The 14124-nt window shown below is 57.1% G+C and overlaps 1 protein-coding gene across 17 annotated transcripts; it reads left to right on the top strand.

Annotated features, from left to right (window-relative positions):
- The first annotated feature begins 866 nt into the window (after nucleotides 1–866).
- On the top strand, nucleotides 867–13694 carry DECR2 (2,4-dienoyl-CoA reductase 2). 17 transcript variants are annotated; one of them, XR_011235325.1, is made up of 9 exons: nucleotides 867–1030; nucleotides 1865–1933; nucleotides 2989–3040; nucleotides 3608–3743; nucleotides 4862–5156; nucleotides 5363–5467; nucleotides 5719–5936; nucleotides 7680–9363; nucleotides 9615–9938. XR_011235325.1 is itself a non-coding variant. In XM_069487201.1 (9 exons), the coding sequence occupies exons 1-8, from the start codon at nucleotides 951–953 to the stop codon at nucleotides 5934–5936; spliced, it is 879 nt and encodes a 292-aa protein (XP_069343302.1). In that variant the 5' UTR covers nucleotides 867–950; the 3' UTR covers nucleotides 13647–13691. The 17 variants fall into 17 exon arrangements, 16 of the variants coding, with proteins under 16 accessions (XP_069343302.1, XP_069343298.1, XP_069343301.1 ...); XM_069487201.1 differs by lacking the exons at nucleotides 7680–9363; nucleotides 9615–9938 and adding an exon at nucleotides 13647–13691 and having other exon boundaries at nucleotides 4862–4986; nucleotides 5063–5156; XM_069487197.1 differs by lacking the exons at nucleotides 7680–9363; nucleotides 9615–9938 and adding an exon at nucleotides 13135–13307 and having other exon boundaries at nucleotides 4862–4986; nucleotides 5063–5156; nucleotides 5719–5940.
- Nucleotides 13695–14124: the final 430 nt, after the last annotated feature.

Raw genomic sequence — 14124 nt, 5'->3', positions numbered from 1 at the left:
CCGGCAGGAAGGGGCACGTGGGGGCTGAGAGCCCCCAGGGCAGAATGAGCCTGGTGACCACAGACCTCCCCCACTTTGTGGCCTCATGTGGCCCAAAGCCAGGGGAGCAGCCTGGCATCCAGTTGTCGCTGCGTTGACACCACACACACCACACCCCACCCCTGGGTCCTGCGCGCTACAGGTGTGTCCGGGCCCTCAGCACAGGTAGCAGGCCCTGCCTATCATTACACCTGCTGAAGCCAACTTGGGCGTCACTTACTCTACTTTTTGACGTGTTGATGACGGTTGCCCGGTCCCGGGTTCAGGGCATCGGCCACTGCCTGATTCGCCACGTGGGGCGCGGGTGAAGTGCCAGCGGCCCTTTATTGGCCACCAAACCGGTCATGCGGGGAACTGGCACTAAGGACGGCCACGCGAGGGAAAGGCCCTCCTCGTTTGCCTCTGCTTTCCCGGCGCCAGTTTCCCTTCCCTTCGCCGTATTTGTGCAACGGGGAAGGGTGAGGTGCGGGGGCGACGGGCTCAGACTCCCCAACTCGGAGTTTGAGGAGCACGGCTGGGCCCGCGGCGGTGGCGGAGGCCGAGAAGCCCCGGTCGCCGCACGAGCCTGGCCTCACAGCGGGAACCAGGAGCTTCCGATGCGGCCAGCAGGCTCCAACCACGGCGCGGACGCCCCGCCTCAGTGAAGGCCGCTGGGGTCGGACCCGGCGCTCCGCACCGCACTGCGCCTGCGCCTGCGCCCGCCGCGCGCGCAGCCCGGACCGACCTCTAGTCCCAGCATGCCGTGCGCGGGGACTACCAGTCCCAGCATGCCGTGCGTGGGGGGCGGGGCGGGGCCTCCATGGGGGCGGGCGCGGGGTGGGGCTTGTCCCGGAAGAGCGCCGGGGGCGAAGGTCGAGGCCGTTCCCGGCCCGGGTTCCTTGGTCCTTGCTGCTCCCGCCGCGCCGAGCGCTATGGCGCAGCCGCCGCCCGACGTGGAGGACGACTCCTGCTTGCCTGAGTACCGCCACCTCTTCCACCCGGACCTGCTCCGGTGAGCGTTTGTCCCGCCGCGGCGCGCCGTGGGGTCGGGGTGGCGACGGCTCGTGCGTTTGAAAGCAGGTCGCGCCTGGTCACTTTCTGAACAGAGTTTTAGGTTGAAGTCACTTTTCCTGAAGACCCAGAAAGCCCAGAAATACCAGGTTTTGAAAAGCAGTTTTTTTTTCTTCCTGTAAAAGTCCTGCACGTTCCTTGTCAACAATTCCGACCGGGCGGAAGTGCCCAATTGGGAGGGTCAGAACCGTCCGTGGCCACCTGCCTGCCCCCCTCAGTTAACATCGATTTTTTTTTTTTTTTTTTTTTTGAGACAGAGTCTCGCTGTGTCACCCGGGCTAGAGTGCCGTGGCGTCAGCCTGGCTCACAGCAACCTCAGACTCCTGGGCTCCAGCGATCCTCCTGCCTCAGCCTCCCAAGTCGCTGGGACTACAGGCATGCGCCACCATGCCCGGCTAATTTTTTCTATATATATTTTTAGTTGGCCAGATAATTTCTTTCTATTTTTAGTAGAGACAGGGTCTCGCTCTTGCTCAGGCTGGTCTTGAACTCCTGACCTCAAGCGATCCTCCTGCCTCAGCCTCCCGAGTAGCTGGGACTACAGGCATACGCCACCATGCCTGGCTAATTTTTTGTATATATGTTTAGTTGTCCAGCTAATTTCTTTGTATTTTTTCTTTTTTCTTTTTTTTTTTTAGTAGCGACAGTGTCTCGCTCTTGCTCAGGCTGGTCTCGAACTCCTGAGCTCAAACAATCCACCCGCCTCGGCTTCCCAGAGAGCTAGGATTACAGTAACAGCGATCTTTTTAAAGAGCCTCGTTTTTTCTGCTTTCAGGGACAAAGTGGCGTTTATCACAGGCGGTGGCTCTGGGATTGGGTTCCGGATTGCTGAGATTTTCATGAGGTGAGCACTGCTCTGGGGCCCCTCCGTGCCCCTGCTAGATCCTGGGCTCCTTGGACAAGATGCTCGGTGGCTGGTGGAACTTTAGGGGTGGGGCGTGGACGTCCCCCGCCTGCCCAGCAGGGTCCAGGTGCCTCCTGGCGGGCCTGGGGAGAGGTCAGGTATTGGCCCAGCGGGGAGGCTGGACTCTGGGGTCTCCTAGAGGCCAGTGGAGGTTGTGTGGCTCTGGTCTTGGGGCCTCACAGAGCTGGGGTCAGGGTGGGTCGTATCAGACCCCCCTACCGTGCAGAGTTCTGTGACCTCAGGCTGGGGTTAGCAACTTGTCACCCTACCTGGCAGAAGCCCAGAGTTAGGCTGAGGCTGGGGGAGAGGGACCCTTCCCCGGTTCCCCCAAGTGCCCCTGCTTTAAATACCAAAGAGGTGAGTCCCACAGAAAGAGGTTGGGTGGACTTGTCTTTAAAGCTGGGGCTTTGAGCATGTTGCTTCTCCAAGAAGAGCCTGGCCATTTATGCTCAGGGTCGTTGTGAGGATCAGCTGGGCTATTGTAGCTCCCACGGACCTGCTTAGCAGGCAGTAGCTGCCTTTGCTGTTACTGTGAGGCTGCATTTGTCAGGGTGTGGGGCAGGGGAGGCACCCTGCTTCAGGACGGGCTCTGTGCCCTTCACTCCAACTCCACGGGGGGAAGGGGGCTCAGGCATGTGGGGCTGAGCCAGGGGGACAAAGCAGACCCCGGGCAGATGTTGGGCTGCATCTGTGGCCACAGCTGTCTCTGCATGCACAAGGTGTTTAGGGTGGGGTCTGCACCTGTGTGACTGGGATACCCCATGCCACAGGGGCCCACCCAGAAACCCCGGGGTGGGCAACAATGGCACTTGCCTGAGGTCCCTCCACAGTTGCTGAGCCCTGCTCAGCCCATGCCCTCTGCCAGCCGTGCCTTCTGCCCTTGACTTGGGCTCAGAAACTCTGGGGTGGGGTCTCTGCTAGAGTGCTTGGCAGGAGCCCACCCGGGAGTGCCCCTCACCCCTTGCTGTCCTCACACCTGCCGTCTGGTCTTGCAGGCATGGCTGCCACACAGTCATCGCCAGCCGGAGCCTGCCAAGAGTGTCTATGGTGAGGGTCTCTCCTGTGGCCCCATCCACGGGTAGCTGTGGGGGCCCCTGGGCCTGGGCTAGGAGGGTGCTGAGGTCCAGGGGATAGTGACACCAGAACTTTCTCCTCTCTCAAGTGGAGCTTTGGGGAAGTGATTACTGGGTCCTGTGAGGGGCCCTCATATTGGGGGGTAATGTGGCCACCAGAGAGATCTCTGGGCTTAGTAGGGTTATGAAGGTGTCCCACCCACCTGGGTCCTTGACCCAGCCTAGAATCTCACCAGTGCCACCTCTGGCAGGGATGGGAATTCAGGTGGGGCTGCCCTTGACCAGTGATGGTAGAACAAAGGGAGGATTCTGGGCAGGGGTAGGGGGCTGATAGAGAGCGTGGGATGTCTTACAAACACCCACCAGGGCTCGTGGCTCTAGGGAGGGGCCACTTGGAGACCGGGCTTCCCAGAGTGGGGTCTGGCAGCAAATCCAGGGTCCGGGTAGAACCTGGACAGGTCATCCTCGTGGACTCTGAAGGCTGTTCCTCCAGGCTGAGGCTGCTGTGCTGTCCCCCTGTGTCTTTTTATCTGGCTTCTAGGCTGCCGAGAAGCTAGCTGCTGCCACTGGCCAGCGGTGCCTCCCTCTGTCCATGGACGTCCGAGCGCCCCCAGCCATCATGGCTGCTGTGGACCAGGCACTAAAGGAGTTCGGCAAAATCGACATTCTCATTAACTGTGAGTCAGTGTTGAGCAAGGCTGGGGGGCTTCTGGCAGGTCAGCAATATCATTTGGAGGCCCCAGAACTCTGGTCCTTGCATGGGACTGTGCCAGAGAACCTAGGTGCCACCTCAGGCACAGCTGCAGCGGCTGCAGGTACCGGAGGCGAAGACCCAGGCTCTGGGCTCTGTCTCGGGCCAGACTCTGCTGCTTCCAGGTGTCGGGTCAGCACAGCCTGCACTCGTGCCACTGCCCGCGACGTGACTGACACCGGCCCAGGGTACCTCGGGTCCTGAAATTCTCCCTGGAAGGAAAGCGATAGACCTTATTTTGTTAGTACAGTTTAAGATTTACAGAATCGTGGAGCAGGTAGTACGTGGAATTCCGTATACCCTCCCCCGTTTTCCTTACCGTAACATCTTGCATTTGCTCCAGTTGACGAACAGTATCGATCTGTCACTACTAACTGTAGTCCACAGTTTGCATTAACGTTCACTTGCAGAAATTCTCTTTTAGAAGTTTTCCGTGCACTAGTTTCCTGGGGTAACAGAGCGCCACAACCCGTGTGGCTTAAAACAGCAGAAATGTCCTCTTTCTCAGACCTGGAGACCAGAAAGTCCAAGGTCAAGGTGATAGCAGAGCCGTGGTCTCCGAAGCTCTAGGGGAGGATCTGTTCCACGCCTTTATCTTAGCTCCGCTGTTGCCGGCTGTCCTTGGCTCATAGACGCATCGCTCTGCCCTCTGCCTGTGTCACGTGGCCTGTGTGTCTCTGCGTCTTCTCTTATGATGGGGACATTGGTCATTGGATTTGGGGCTCACTCTAATTCAGTGTGCCTTCATTGTAACTTGGTTGTATCTGCAAAGACCCTATTTTCAAAATGCCACATTCACAGGTACCAGAGGTCAGGACGTCAGAGTGTCTTTTGGGGGACACAGTTCCACCCATGGTATCCTGTCTGTCCTGTCCGAGTGCAGGGTCTCCTCCCTGTCCAGCCTGGAGCACCCTGAGGGTCCATGGGCTCCACCTGCCTGCAGGGCACACGGGCTCCCTCCTGCGCCCTCCCTTGCAGGGCCGCCGCCTTCCTGGCATCCCTCTCCCAGGCCCCAGCACCCCTGCTGTCCCCTTTACTCTGCAGGTGCAGCTGGGAATTTCCTGTGCCCTGCTGGCGCGTTGTCCTTCAACGCCTTCAAGACTGTGATGGACATCGACACCGTTGGCACTTTCAACGTGTCCCGCGTGCTCTACGAGAAGTTCTTCCGGGTAGGTGTCCTCCCGGCTGGAGCCTCCTATCTTCTGGTCACCGGCTCACTGTCCCCGCCCGCCCCTTGTGTTGCAGGACCATGGAGGGGTGATCGTGAACATCACTGCCACCCTGGGGTACCGGGGCCAGGTGCTCCAGGTGCATGCGGGCTCAGCCAAGGCAGCCATGGGTAGGGGCACCCGGCCTGCCGCCTGGGTTCTCTGTGGGCCCCACTCCTGACCACCCTGGAGGCCAGCCAACTGCAGGAGAAGCCGGGCCCAGCTGTGGGCAGTGGGGAGGCCTGGCAAGGCCCTGGGCCCCCACCCACACTCGGGCCACCCCAGAAGGCACAGTGGCCCTGCATCCTCCCCTCACGGCAATCTCCCTTCCACGCAGACGCAATGACGCGGCACTTGGCTGTGGAGTGGGGCCCCCAGCACATCCGTGTCAACAGCCTTGCCCCCGGCCCCATCAGTGGCACAGAGGGATTTCGGCGCCTGGGTAAGCCTCTTGGGGCGCGCGGGCCTCCCTTGGATCCTCCCCTGGGGCATAGGCTGCCCATGGAAGCTTCCAGAACCTTGGCAGGTGCATGTTGAAAGCCCTGTGCTGGTTCCTTGGCAGCTGCACTCCTCTGCTAAGCCTTGGTGACACTGAATGCGCCCGTTGTCCCCAGATGTGGCTTGGGGAAGGTGCTGGCTCGGGGTGTGGGGCTCCTGGGGCTCACAGGGGCCTGACCTCCTGCTGCCTTCCAGGTGGCCCCCAGGCCAGCGTGAATACAAAGGTCCTGGCGAGCCCCCTGCAAAGGCTGGGGAACAAGACGGAGATCGCCCACAGCGCGCTCTACCTGGCCAGCCCGCTGGCCTCCTACGTGACAGGGGCTGTGCTGGTGGTCGACGGTGGGGCCTGGCTGACGTTCCCAAACGACGTCAGGCGGCTGGCGGATTTCGGATCCTTCTCTGCTAAGCTCTAGGTAGGTGAGTGTCCCGGCGTCACCTGTGTCCTTGACGCTCCTGCCCTCGCCCTGCTGGGCTGCTGTGGGATTGGAGGGCAGGTCTCTGCAGGGGGGTGGTCTCCCTGGTCCCCATCCTTGCTGCCCCGTGGGCAGACAGGGCCCCCAGCCTGTGTGGGAGTTGGGCCCTGTGACCCAGGCCTCTGCTGGCATTTCTGACAGCGCTGGAAGGCTGAGGCGGCGGAAGTGTGCGGAAGGGGCCGCCGCCCTGAGCCTGCTCCTGAGCTCTGGGATGCCCCCAGTGGAGCCCAGCACCAAACCTGAGTCCAGCCCTTCCTCCAGGGACCGAGCTGTCTCCACACTCTCCCGCCCCACGGCCCCACCTCTGGGGCAGGAGCGACCAGGCGGGGAGCCCGGCCGTGGCCCTGCCCATGTGGGCGTCTGACCGAGGGCCAGCTGGGAGTGGGGGTACAGCCAAGGTGCTGGGGTGTCCCCGGCCTGCCCAGCCCCAGCCCCCCGGGCTGGCCTCCCTCCCTGCACGTGAGCAGTGTGTGTCCTCGGCAGCTCCTGCCTGCCCTAGGTGGAGGGCTTGGGGCATCTATGCTCCATTTCCCCTTCCTCGCTCCTGGCCCTGGGCAGTCTGTGTCCTCGGGGAAGTCAAACCAGAGAGGCTGGAGGGACGCATCTGAGTCACCTGCCAGGCCCCGTGTCCTGGGCCCCTTCACTCGGATGCGTGGTGGGGGACAGGATCCTCTGGCTGGACGGGGGCACCCTCCACGTCAGCCTCCAGTGACACAGGCTGGGGTGGCTCACCGCCCGCCTGGGACTGCCACGGGGGCCTCCCCACAGGAGCTGGTCCCGGTCACTCAGGGCTCACCTTCCAGGCCCTCGGGTGGCTGGTCCCTGTCACCGGCACCTTCCCTCAGGACCAGCAGCATCGGGAAATTCCAGCCCCTCCTTTGTTCACTGGGTCCAGGGCCCGAGGGGTTACTTGGATCCTGTGCCTTGTTTTCCGTTCCTTGGTTGGAACTTTGAGGTGCTTGTCTGAGTTGCCAGGAGCTGGGGACGGCCCCCAGGCCGGCCCACAAGTGCCACGTTGCTCTTTCTGCAGTTGCAGTTTGCATACGCACAGTTCCTGCAATCTTGCCAGAAGGCGCATTTTTCTGGGGAAAAAAAAAAATTCTTTTTAATATAAAAATATCTATTCATGGGGCTTTGCATAAGTTTTTAAAAAGGAAAAAGAAGATGATTGAAGAGAATCACTGGTGATACTGTCGCTTAGAGCTTGGGGTTGTGTTTCCTTCCTGCCTTTTTCTGTGATGTTTGTAACACTCTTCCCGCCTGGTGCCAGAAGGCCCGGTCCTCAGGCAGGGCACCTGCTCCCCTGCAGGAGGCCACCTGCCGAGATGCGGCTGGGCCTGGGGGCCATGGCCCAGGACGAGCCAGGCCTCCTCTGCCCACCCGCTGGTCACCGCTCTCCTCGGGCTGGTTGCTGCCTTGTCTTTCTTCCTCTTGTGAACATGGCCCAGCCCCTCTGCACACAGGAGGGCGAGCGGGAGGCCGGAGGGAGGCTGGGCCCTGTGGTCCCCACTCTGTTTTTCCACACTCCCAGCTCACTGCTCTCCCAAATCCCAAATGTTCTCAGGCCTTACTTCCTGAGAAAGGGAGAGAAGTTTGGCACCTTGGCAGACACAGTGTTAAGCTTACAACTGTTGAGTCAGCTCTAGGGGGCTGCATTTCAACACGTGGGCCTCCCCTGTAAAGCAGGAGCAGCCGTGGTCACCCGGGAGGCGAGGTCAAAGGTAGGAAGCACGCACTAGCCAGCAGCAGCTCTGTGGCGACCCCACGGCAGTCAGAGTTTAGCCGAGGTCCTTTTCCCGCCCAGCGCGTCGGGGCCACATCCGCAGCGCACCTGGCGTCCAACCTGTTCAGCCTTCTCAGACCCAGCTGTGGCCTCTGGGGCTTAGCAAAGCACGCGACTGAAAACTGACAGCCACAGGCAGCACCAGACACTCGGTGCACCCTGGGCGTGGAATTGGCTGCACGGACGGTCCACGTCTGCGCGAGTGCACCCTCTGGAAGCGAATCGCCCGGCCTGCGCCGGGAGCCTGTCTGCCGACCTGCGTCTGGAACGGGCGTCGGGCGCGACAGCCAGGCTCTGTGGCCTCTGCAGTCCGGGATGCGCAGTCGCGGTGGGAACGGTGTGCGGCGTGGAGCTCGGGTTTGAGAAAAACGGCCACCTGCCAGGGCCCGTGGGAGTGCCACCCTCCAGGAGGACAGGAGAGGCAGGTGCGCCAGGACCAAGCCTTTTCGTGCAGACACAGTGAAGTCCGTGTTTATCGTGTGGATGTGGCTGTCAGTTTGGCTGCAAGAAGCTGGCCTCACTGTTTGGCCGAGTCCCCCACCCAGAAGGATGGCTACAGGCTGGCCCGGCAGGTGTCACTTGCCCGCCACGAAGCTGGGGAAGGCAGGTGAGGGAGAGAAGGGCCAGGTGTGCACAGCGAGGAGAGGCAGTGGCGCTCGGGCTCACGGAGCTGTCGTTGGCCGTGGTGGTGGCATTTACACCACAGCAATCGGCACAGCCGTAGGCTGTCCCCATTCACATCAACAGTCTCCAAAATCCTCTTCAAATACAACGTATCTCGAAAACGTGGGAAATGCTGGGTTGCCTGAAAGGAAGGATCACTTTTTCTATGTGAACCTTGGTCAGAGAATTTTCCGAAACTTGAGCTGTGGAAGCTGCCAACTCTGAGCTTCCCCGTTTGATGAGGATGAAGGTGTTTAACTTCCATCCTTTGACAGCTGTGGCTAAAAACATCAGCCACCGCAGAGGAGGTACGGGGTTCAGTCCCCTTTCCACGTCTTCACCCGTGTTGCAGGGAGCAGATGCACATCTTAAAAAGCGTTGTGTCGTGTGCCCTGTGTGTTGAGTGAACAGATGAACGGGGCTGCTTCACCCTCTCTCTGCTGTGAGCCGCGCCGTTTACTCCTGAGGCGTCACTGTGACCCACAGGACGCAGTGGACGTCCGCGTGTGCCGATCTTTGTGTATACAGAAAGCGAGAAAACCCGAGAGCGGCCTGAGTGAACAGTGATAACTTGGGGGCGTTCATCTGCACGGCCTTCCGTGGCCTTGGAGCCTGTGCCTCGTGTGTGTGTGTGTGTGTGTGTGCGCGCGTGCTGCAGCCGTGTGTGTGTGTGTGTGTGTGTGTGCTGCAGCCGTGTGTGTGTGTGTGTGTGCTGCAGCCGCATATGTGTGTGTGTGTGTGCTGCAGCCGTGTGTGTGTGTGTGTGTGTGTGTGTGCGTGCTGCAGCCGCGCGTGTGTGTGTGTGTGTGTGCTGCAGCCGTGTGTGTGCTGCAGCCGTGTGTGTGTGTGTGTGTGTGCTGCAGCCGCGTGTGTGTGTGTGTGCTGCAGCCGTGTGTGTGCTGCAGCCGTGTGTGTGTGTGTGTGTGTGTGTGCTGCAGCCGTGTGCGTGCTGCAGCCGCGTGTGTGTGTGTGTGTGTGTGTGCTGCAGCCGCGTGTGTGTGTGTGTGTGTGTGCTGCAGCCGCGTGTGTGTGTGTGTGTGTGCGCTGCAGCCGCGCGTGTGTGTGTGTGCTGCAGCCGCGTGTGTGTGTGTGTGTGCTGCAGCCGCGTGTGTGTGTGTGTGTGCTGCAGCCGTGTGTGTGTGTGTGCGCGCGCGTGTGTGTGTGTGCTGCAGCTGTGTGTGTGCTGCAGCCGTGTGTGTGTGTGTGTGTGTGTGCTGCAGCCATGTCTGTGTGTGTGTGCTGCAGCCGTGTGTGTGTGTGTGTGTGTGTGTGCTGCAGCCATGTCTGTGTGTGTGTGCTGCAGCCGTGTGTGTGTGTGTGTGTGTGTGTGCTGCAGCCATGTCTGTGTGTGTGTGCTGCAGCCGTGTGTGTGTGTGTGTGTGTGCGCGCGCACGCGTGTGTGCTGCAGCCCCTGCAGTCAGCTTTCCCGCAGGCCAGACCCTCCCTGCCACTGGGCCTGGCTGTTTCCCCCGTGTGTCTCTCATTCCCCGCCCCGGCCCCCCCACTGCCTTCCTCTGTTTCCCTCCCAGCCTGGGCACTGGTACCTGCCAGGGCTGAGCCACCCCAACGGGCCAGAGGACACAGGCTGTGGATAACCTCGCTTGGACGTTTGTCCCCCAGCCGAGTGTGCACACGCACCTGCTCTGTCCATGGGTGCTGGGGACAGAAGTGAGTGTGTGCTACCCTGCTGGGGAGGGGCTGGTGCCTGCCCGGCTTCCTGGCTTCTCGCTGCCTCGCACGGGGACTCACTGGTGGCACAGAGGCAGCGAGCAAGACGGTGAGCCCCCAAGAGCCTCCTCAGTGGTGAGGTTTGAGGTCCTTTGACCCCCACATCATCTTGTCCTTATCCTTTGGGACAGACCGAGCCTGCCTTGCAGCAGTCAAGCCCCCACCCACGGGCTTGGCGAGGGGCTGCTTCTAGAACACGAGTTGGCACCAGTGCTGACTCACACCACCCAAAGTCGCTCCAGGCCAGTGTCGCCCAGCGCACTGTGTTTTCAGCCTGCGTCTGTGTTCCTTTCCAGTGGTCCAAGGGGTCTTGGGTCTGCCTCCCTGGTGCCCGGAACCTGGGAAGCCGAAAGGACAGTTGGAAGACGGCAGATCGTCCCTGACAGGTGTCTGTCAAAGGAGTGAGAAATGCTTGTCAGAAATGTGAAGAATTAACTTTTAGCTCTTCGATCATCACATGCGATTTGGACAATTTTTACACAGTGGGGAGAATGATGTGACCCGGAGCTTCACCTCTTTGGAAGGTGACAGGTGGCTGAGGGAGCTCTGCTCCCTGCGCAGACCTCCCCTGCCGGCTCCGGCCCCCGCCCCCAGCTTGGCCTGGGGAGGTGTGGTGGGCACAGGGGGGCTCTGAAGAACTCCAGGCGCGGTGGGGGCTGGAGATGCGCTGTCGTCGGGAAGACAGGAAGCAGGTGCTAGCAACTTCAGAGTGAAATGTTAAAATAAGAAATTCTTCAAACCCTCTGGCTGAGTCAGGAGGAGTTAAATGGTGCCTTACAAACTCATGTTCTATTTTTACTCTAAGAAATGTACTTTACCAAATTTGAAGGTGAGACTAAAAGTCCTTCTCCACTGAATAAAAGATCAGTAAACACAAGTCAGGCTCTGCTCGCGACGGCCGGGGACCACTGGGGAGAGTGATCTGGGCCTAAATCTGACTGCTCGCCAAGGTGCTTACCGAATACAAATTTTAGTCTAGTTTTCAAAGTTGCAAATTAAAAATGTTTGGCAGGTAGTTTTTGTTTATAGCTCTATTTACGTATAATGACGTGATAAACTGCACATACGTGAAATGTGTAATTTGATGAGTGCTGACACGTGTGCGCCCTCCGTGCACTCAAGGCCACGAGTGTGCCTAGCACCTGCTGGGTGCTTCCCTGGCCCCCAGACCCCTCCCTCCCACCTGTCTGTCCCCTTACCCCGAGTGGCCGCAGGACCTGCTGTCGCCACAGGTCAGTCTGCATGAGTGGGACCGTGCCGTGTGCACTCTTTGTCTGGCTTCCCAGATTGAACATTATCATCCTGAGATTTATCCACAATGCTGTGTGTATCGATAATTCATTCCTTTTTATTGCTGAGTTGTCGTCTATGGTTTGATGTACCAGTTTGTTGGTTCATTTCCCTGTGGATACGCATTTGGGTTGTCCCCAGTTTTTTTGAGACAGTCTCACTCTGTTGCCTGAGTAGACTGCGGTGGCGTCAGCCTAGCTCACAGCATCCTCAAACTCCTGGACTCAAGGGATCCTCCCACCTTGGCCTCCCAGAGTGTTAGGATTGCAGGCGTGACCCACCCGGCCTGATTATGTTTTTGAAGTTTGCAAAAATGGTATTACATGGTATCTGTTATTCCGTGACTTGCTTTTCTCACCCCGCGGGTTGAGCAGTCTGCGCAGGTCCACGTGTGCAGATGTTTGTTCATCTAACTGCTACGTGGTCTTCGTTCTCGGTAGACTACACCGAAGGGATTCAGTTCTTCCTTCAGGGACACGTGAAAACCAGCATGTAGGGAACGCTCTTCCTGTCTCCTTGTGAACACGGGCACCGAGTAGGGACTGAGAAGGGGGAGTCCAGACTGAAGAGCAGTCAGACCTTCGGCTGTGTTGGTGATGCCAAATACCCACATTCTCTGGTGTTACCAGACAACTTTTACTCCCTGCCAAGTGCTGTGTTTACACATTTCGTTGATTTACCAATGAGGTTGAGCATCTTTGTTATACGCTCATCAGCCATTTGAATTTCTGAATTGAATATGAACTGCTTATTTGTATTCTTTGCTTGTTTTCCTACTGGGTTGCTGTTCTTTTATTGGTTTTTGAGGAATTCCTTGTGTATTCTAGAAATGAATCTTTTGTCAGTTACATCCATTCTAAATATCTCTTCCCAGTTGTTACCCTAAAATTTACATGCTGCAGCCCTACCCACCAATGTGATGATGTTTGGAGATGGGTCTTTGGGAGGTAATTAGGCATATGAGCTCACGAGGGCGGGGCCCTTCCATGGGATTAGTGCCCTTATGGGAGAGACAACAGAGAGCCTGCTTGCTCTCTCTGGCACGAGGACAGTGAGAAGATGGCTACTATGGCTTGAATATCTGTCCCCTCCAAAACTCTTGTTGAAATTTAACCCCTAATGTGGCAGTATTGATAGGTAAGGCCTGTAAGAGGGGACTGGAAAAATGGGTTATGGGGAGTGGGATAGGTGGCTTTACAAGAAGAGGAAGAGAAGCCAGAGGTGGTGGCTCACACCTGTAATCCCAGCCCTTTGGGAAGACAAGGTGGGAGAATCACTGGAGGCCGGAAGTTTGAGACCAGCCTAGACAGTATAGTGAGACCCTATCTCTACAAAAAATGAAAAAAAAAACAAAACCCCAGCATGGTGGTACACTTCTGCAGTCCCAAGTACTCGGGAGACTGAGGCAGGAGGATCACTTGAGGCCAGGAGTTTGATGCTGCAGTGAGCCATGAGGGCACCGCTGCATTCCAGCCTGGGTGCCAGTGAGAGGAAGAGGAGGAAGAGAGACCTGAGTGAGCGTCTTGGCTCCTTGCCCTGTGCTGCTCTGTGCCACCTCAGGGTTCTGCAGAGTCCGCACCGGCAGGAAGGCCCTTACCAGATGCAGCCCCTTGACTTTGGACGTCTTGGCCTCTATAAGAAATAAATTTTTCTTTATAAATTGTTCAATTTCAGGTATTCCGTTATAAGCAACAGAAAACAGATTAAGACAGTGACCATCATCGAGCTGGGAAGTGGGGACTCACCAGGAACCGAACTGGCTGGCATCTTGATCTTGGCCTTTTTAGCCTCCAGAACTATGAAAAATAAAATGTCTGTTGTTTAAGTAACTCAGTCTGATGTTTTGTTATAGCAACCCAAGAAGGCCAAGACATTAGTCTATGATTTGTCTTTGTCCAACAGAAGTCTTAACTAAAAAAAATTTATTAAGGTATAATTTACATACAGTAAAAATTATCCTCTGTAGTGTGCAGTTCTGTGAGTTTTGAGAAACACATACAGTTATGGAACCACCATTACAATCAAGTCATAGAACAGGTCCTTCATTCCAAAAACTCTCCCATTCCCGGCCCGTAGTGATTTGATTTCTATCTCCACAGTTTTGCAAGGCTTAAAATTTTAATGTATTTAATCATTTTTTCCTTTAATGGTTTGTGATTTTTATTTCTTTTTCTTTTCATTTGCAGTGAGCCACATGAAGTGATTTTTATTCTTGTAAAAGATGAAATTTTCTTGCTTCAAGGACAAAGATATTTTGTTTTCTGAAATTGTTAAAGTTTCGCTTTCTACCTTTATGTCTTGATTACTCTGTAATTATTTTGCATCTGATGTGAGGCAGGGATCCACTTGTGAGGTTTCTGTGGATAACTGGATCCTCTAAGGACTGTTAGAGTGTGGACTATTGTCCATCCTTATGACCAGCAAGGCTACCAAGGTAAAAGTGATGGATTTGACTACTCAAAGATTTGTTTACTCTTCCCCATCGGAGGAGCCCCACAGAGTTCATGGCGGTGTCACAGGCAGGGAAAAGATATCTGCAACATATAAAATTAATGAGGGATTTTGGGGAAAAAAAATCAGAGAACCCAATAGAAAAACAGGCAAGTGCTACAGCTGGGTGGTTTGCAGAGGTGGGATCCCAGGTGGGCAATGAATACAGTTAAG

Source organism: Eulemur rufifrons, chromosome 14 (assembly GCF_041146395.1).
Source record: "Eulemur rufifrons isolate Redbay chromosome 14, OSU_ERuf_1, whole genome shotgun sequence".
Lineage (NCBI taxonomy): Eukaryota > Metazoa > Chordata > Mammalia > Primates > Lemuridae > Eulemur > Eulemur rufifrons.
The sequence above is the reverse complement of the archived record's forward strand: the minus strand, read 5'-3'. Positions and strand labels throughout refer to the sequence as shown.